Source organism: Gymnodraco acuticeps, unplaced genomic scaffold, assembly GCF_902827175.1.
Source record: "Gymnodraco acuticeps unplaced genomic scaffold, fGymAcu1.1, whole genome shotgun sequence".
NCBI lineage: Eukaryota > Metazoa > Chordata > Actinopteri > Perciformes > Bathydraconidae > Gymnodraco > Gymnodraco acuticeps.
This window is the reverse complement of record NW_022990270.1, coordinates 1,367,287-1,373,183: the sequence shown is the minus strand read 5'-3', so window position 1 is coordinate 1,373,183 and position 5,897 is coordinate 1,367,287. Positions and strand designations below refer to the sequence as shown.

The following is a 5,897-nucleotide window of genomic DNA, read 5'->3' as shown; positions in this document are numbered from 1 at the left end:
CCGGAGCGCCAGGGGATCTCCAGCAATGCCCGGGCCGGGGCAGAGCTCAGTCCGTCCGGCGCGCTCTCCAACGTCCTCTCCTCCATGTATGGATCTCCTTTTGCCGCAGCAGCGCAGGGCTATGGAGCGTTTCTGCCCTACTCAAACGATATATCAATTTTCAATCAGTTGGTGAGTCATTCTGCTCTCTATTAACTATCCATAACTTTTATTTTACGCATGGAAAGAAAGAGACAATAAATAAACTACATGTGCCCTATGGAGACGTTTTTAAGTCAACTTTTTTTTTAGAGCGCCTTGGTGTATGACACTTGACGCTGAATCTTTAGGAAATGTAGGTAAAAGTGGTTAAAAAGTAACAGATTAACAATCCGTGGTTAGGGTTTATTGTTAGCACACCATTTCCTGAAACTCATTGCAAAAGAGTTAATAAAATGCTTCTACTTGCTGTGGGAGGTTTACACGTGAAGAAATAAGTGTATAAAAGTAAAATAATGGCGGTGCAAGTGTTTTAAATACATTTAAAAAGTGGTTTAATATGTTATTCATGATTAAGCTTGTGGTGCGTAAATACTGATTTGAGTTATGACAAATATATTTTATCCGTTTTGTTTGTTTACACTTTGATACTAACCCGATTGTTGTTTTATTATTGTAAATCCACATAAGGCGTGATTATGTTTAACTCAAAGAAGGATTCCAGACATGGCATTAATATTTTAAGTCTATAAATCCCTCTGACTCTTTGATTCTTTGTCTTTTTGCAGGGTGCTCAGTATGAGCTGAAAGACAGTCCCGGGGTCCAGCACCCAGGTTTTGCCCACCACCACCCTGCGTTTTACCCATATGGCCAATATCAGTTCGGTGACCCGTCCAGACCCAAAAACGCCACGAGGGAGAGCACCAGCACCCTGAAGGCCTGGCTCAGCGAGCACCGCAAGAACCCCTACCCCACTAAAGGAGAGAAGATCATGCTGGCCATCATCACCAAAATGACCCTCACACAAGTGTCCACCTGGTTCGCCAACGCCAGGCGGAGGCTAAAGAAGGAGAACAAGATGACCTGGGCCCCTCGGAACCGCACCGACGAAGAGGGGAATGTTTACGGCAGTGATCACGAGGGGGAGGAGGGGGACAAGAGGGAGGACGAGGAGGAGATCGACCTGGAGAACATCGACACGGAAAATATTGAAAACAAGGACGACTTGGACGACCAGGACGACCTGCATTCAGATATGAAACTAGACGGGAGGAGTGACTCTGAGATTTCTGACGGCTATGAGGATTTACAAGGGCCCCCAGACCACCAGAGGTTTCTGAAGGCTGTGGGGAAAGAGGGCAAAGACGTTGAGAGAGGAGCAGAGCACTTCCACCACCATCATCATCATAACTTGGACACAAAAGCGTCCCAAGCAAACGGTGAGCAGCTCAAACTGAACGCGGTATCCGTGAGCTCACCGGAAAACATCCCTGCCCCGGTCCAGAAGCCAAAGATCTGGTCTTTGGCAGAGACAGCCACGGCCCCTGACAATCCCCGCAAATCGCCACAAATGAACGGCAGCCACTCCGCAGGGCCCGTCGGCGCTCAGACCATAATGGCCCCTCATAGACTTATCTCTTCTTGTCCCGTTGGGAAAATCCAGAACTGGACGAACCGAACCTTCTCGGCGCATCAGCTGGCATTACTGAACTCTAACCATTACTTGGGACTCGCAAACCAGGCCACAGCCACCGGCCTTGCCCTGTACAGCAGCAGCAGGCAAACGGAGGACAAGAGTCATAGTTCAGAGACTTCAGTCACAGGTACATGTCCCCGACACTGAGACGCGCATGTATAAATTACTACAAAAACAAAGACACTAGCCCATTGACCGTCATTCATTTCTATTATTTTAGACCTCCCGTTTCCTCCTTTGCCTGTACATGGATTGTTGTTCTCTCTCTAGGCCACACAGATGAACAGTGTTATAGTTTACAGTGTGTGTGTGATGTATGAGTGTGTGTGTGGAGTGTGTTTGTCCGAGAGGATTATTGAAACCTCATCAGAAAGCATTTATGAAAAAAAAAGTTGAATTGGGTGAAAACTGTTTTCATGCCGCTTCCTTTCTTTATTTGGTATTGTTACATCCATATGGCTATTAAGGCCCATGTGCTTGTATTCAATGGTTTACATAAATCCCTCAACCAAACAACTCGACACTAAATTCACTGAAACCCAGGATGGGGTATGATAATAGGCGTTTTAATTATTGCTTTTTTAATTTCGATTGCCACAATTTCAGAGAGATCTAGTGCCTTGGATGCAGAGGAAAAGTTGTTAAAACAGCTTTCCACCCACTTCAAAGATAGCGAGGCTGTCACTAATGACATTTGGGAATTTTCTTTTTGATGCCATTTCACATTATTCTTTTTTTAAACGCCATATTTACCCAAATTAGCTTTTATTCTAAGATTTGTTTTTATCCCTGTGTGTGTGCGCTTGTGTTATTTCGTCAAGGCCTATGTTACACTTACTTGTTTGGTCATGCAAATGAGCTCAATGCAAATTCACTACAGGCTCGTTGTTAAAAGGCAATTGTCACTTTTATATCACTTTGTTTTTTAGCTCTTCCTAAGGCTATTATTAGTAGGATTTATTTTACTTTTTGTAAGATCACTACATTTTTGTTATGTTACCCCTGTGTATTGCAGGCCTCTGAACCCACTAGCAGCGGTGCTTCTCTCGGCTCTCTCCTCTGCATTACCTCTCTCACCCATCCTCTTTATTCTTTCTATTTTATTTTAATTTGAATATGGAATGTAAAATAAGAATAATACATCTCTGTATACTTACATTGTAAGCATGTCCTGTGTAAAACTGCTAATGTAATAATGTATGAACCTGTAGTCTGTGAGTTTTTCTTTTCTTTTTGTAAGTTCTGTGAGGATTTGATGTTCAAATGTTTTGTATATAAAGTTAAGAATATGTACATACTTGTGAACCAAATTGTACAAGAAAGTCTATATTTTGGCTAATAAATGAACTGCTGCAACTTTAAGAAATTGTCGGTTTTTGGCGGAGGTATTTTGACAGCTGCTTTTGATGGTGGCTGTTATTGTGCATTGCAGCTTGAATTGCACTGCTTTGGTTTCTGTGTGTGTGTTAGTGGACAGCCTGAGGCACAGTCTTCCTCCTCCGTGGCAGTGATAAGTAAATATTCGAGAGGGATTTATCACACTTTTGTAGTGGAGGGACTTAAGGCTAATTAGCCAGTATTGCGGCATACATTTGGATATTAATGTTGTGGGATTATCCTTATGCGTATAGCGGTCGTATTAAAATGAATAATTCTTTCATTAATTTTGCGTGTGAAATTCTACGGTCTTTAAAGAGACTTTTAGGTAATGAACTGTTATTGGTATTTGGGAAGAGCTGATCCTCAAGATGGATTTTAGCTTTGCAGTGCAACTCCCATATCTCATAATGCTCAATTTGTAATGTTTTTGCTCTTCGCATTTATCTTACATGTTTCTCAACTAACGCTGCTCTTCGGTATAATTGTAATATATGGTCGCTGTGGAACTAATAATAACATCATTTATTTTCTTTGCCCGTGATGTGATCATTTGCATGTGTGAGCCCTTATCACAGGAAGTTATGTAAACTCAGTGTTGGAGCTCCCTCTACAGTCACATGCAGTCGGCCATGTTCTGCTGCACTCACATTCAGATCCTGGTCTCTCGTTTTTTCCCGGGCAATTTCCAATTTATCTATCCGTTTTTATTCAAAATTCGATACTAACATTTTGTTCTCTTAAATCTGTCACAATATGATACATTTTGAAGGTGTTTTCAGGCCTTAGTGGTGTGATTTTGTGATGCACAAACGCAGTGCATTTGTCAAAATCAGTGGACTTGGTTTTCATGCATCAAAAACAAAACAATTTTTGAAAGGCATTTAAAAAGACAAGATTAATTTAAATGCTATTTTTCCCCAAATGTTAGAAAATATTTTCAGTTGGGTTGGCATGCAACAAACCATTTGTCATGTATACAAATGTGTACAAAAAAGACACAACAAAACCAAAATTGTAACATATAACAATCAGAACTTTTAGATACATTTAGTTTTTTTCTCACTAAATTATTGAACAATTCGTTATGGCTTTCATGGTTAGATTTAGGATCATAGGACTTCTCAATTCATATCGTTGAAAGCGCATAATTCGTTTGATTGTTTTTAGAGTGAGGTAAAATTACTTTTTTAGCCTACTATAAATTATTGAATGTAAGACAAATAATTTCGTCAATATTCCTTAAATTCAAAATGTAAAAATATGTTAACCAATCGTCAACATTTAAAAAAACTCAGATGAGAAATGAAAGTGTTAGTTATTCACAGTTTGATCTTTTATCCCACCTTTTTAACTGCATACAAAAATATATTCATGTTAATACTTTCTAAAGAAATACATTTTGGAGACAACCTGCGATTTTCCTTATTTATTCCTAAAACTTTTCCGTTTATATTGTTTTTCTAATTTCAGCTTTCTTTTATTAAAATTGTGAGGACTTCGTTTTATGACTGCATTTATATATTTTTATGACTGCATTTTAAAACGCAGTCTGTCACACATTCCTCGACCAGCCTCAGATGGTCAGCGAGGACAATATGTTTTAATGTCTGCCATTCAGAGCAGTAAAGGCAGATGAAAAGCGCTGATTCGCTGCAGCCGTATCCTCTCTAGGTTTAGGATATGTTTTAAACAAACTCCAACTCAGCCGAGGCAAAGACTCTGGAGCATTTTGCCTCTCACCATGTTGCCTTCCTGTCCAATCAATTATCTTCCTTCAGAGCCCATCTCACTGCGCGATGCATATTCATAAGGAATCAAGCAGCTGATTGATGTTGTAGTTTTTTTGTGTTAATTCTTGCCCACTTTTGTTAAAGGAAGTAGCTTTGAATGACCAGCTATATTCATTATTATTAAACACAAACGAAAATTGTGTGATATACAACAAATAAAGAATACAATACAAAGAACGTTATAAACCCTTTATACATTTTTAAAAAGTGGCCTATCATGACATGTATTATACACCAACGTTTTCAAGATTTATGTCATCCGAAATAAAATATACTCTATAAATAAAAGGTGGGCAGTAAGGGCAGCATGCGAACATAGTGCACCTTATAAATAACGATGCCTATTTCCTCACTGTTCAATGGACACTCTGCTCCTCAGGGGCCCAGAACAAGCCACCTCTTGATCATGAGGATTCAATTGAAATGCTACTGAAGGGCCAGTGATCGTGTCTGGAGCTCAGGGCCTCTCCTCTGATCAGTGCATGAAATTAGGGATTAAAATGCCTCGGCAGAAACAAAGTAATCATGGCTGCTTATGTCGCCATACGTGTCCAACCTGCTCCCGGTTACAAAGAGCAAATGGAATGCATTAGCTAACATTTCGCTCTGAGCTACACAGGGACCATTTCCAGTGGGGCATGGTGTGTCACTCGTTTCCTCGCACGTTAAGTGGATGTTCTCCTGGCTAATGAGCAATAATCAACATTGACTCCTCTTCTTATTTCTGAGGTCCATGCTGCGTTAAATGCTCAGAGTCTGCGGGACTCACTGTAGCTCTGCTGTACTCAAGTGCTTCTAAAAAGCACATAGGCTAATCTGCTTCACACCGGACCTGGAAGAAAAGTCAAACTGGAATTACAAATATTTAAAACATACTTGCTAGAAGTTTCAAACAGCTACAAAATAATCAAAATATGATAGTATGGATTATTCCAATTCACACACATTATAAATGGATCCTCAATTATGTTTTGTAATTATTTACAAATTAGTGAATGCTTATTCAAAGTTCATAGGCTTTATTGTCAGTGCTACAGTGTATTTATGGAAA

The 5,897-nt window shown here is 39.9% G+C and overlaps 1 protein-coding gene across 1 annotated transcript in view; it reads left to right on the top strand.

Annotated features, from left to right (window-relative positions):
* The window catches only part of irx3a (iroquois homeobox 3a), a 3,355-nt gene extending 317 nt beyond the window's left edge, over positions 1-3,038 (top strand). The window contains exons 1-2 of the mRNA XM_034220779.1: positions 1-171; positions 768-3,038. The exon at positions 1-171 is cut by the window's left edge and continues 317 nt beyond it. Of these exons, the coding sequence (XP_034076670.1) occupies positions 1-171; positions 768-1,823 (1,227 nt within the window). The 3' untranslated portion in view covers positions 1,824-3,038. The remainder of the gene's footprint in view (positions 172-767) is intronic.
* Positions 3,039-5,897: the final 2,859 nt, after the last annotated feature.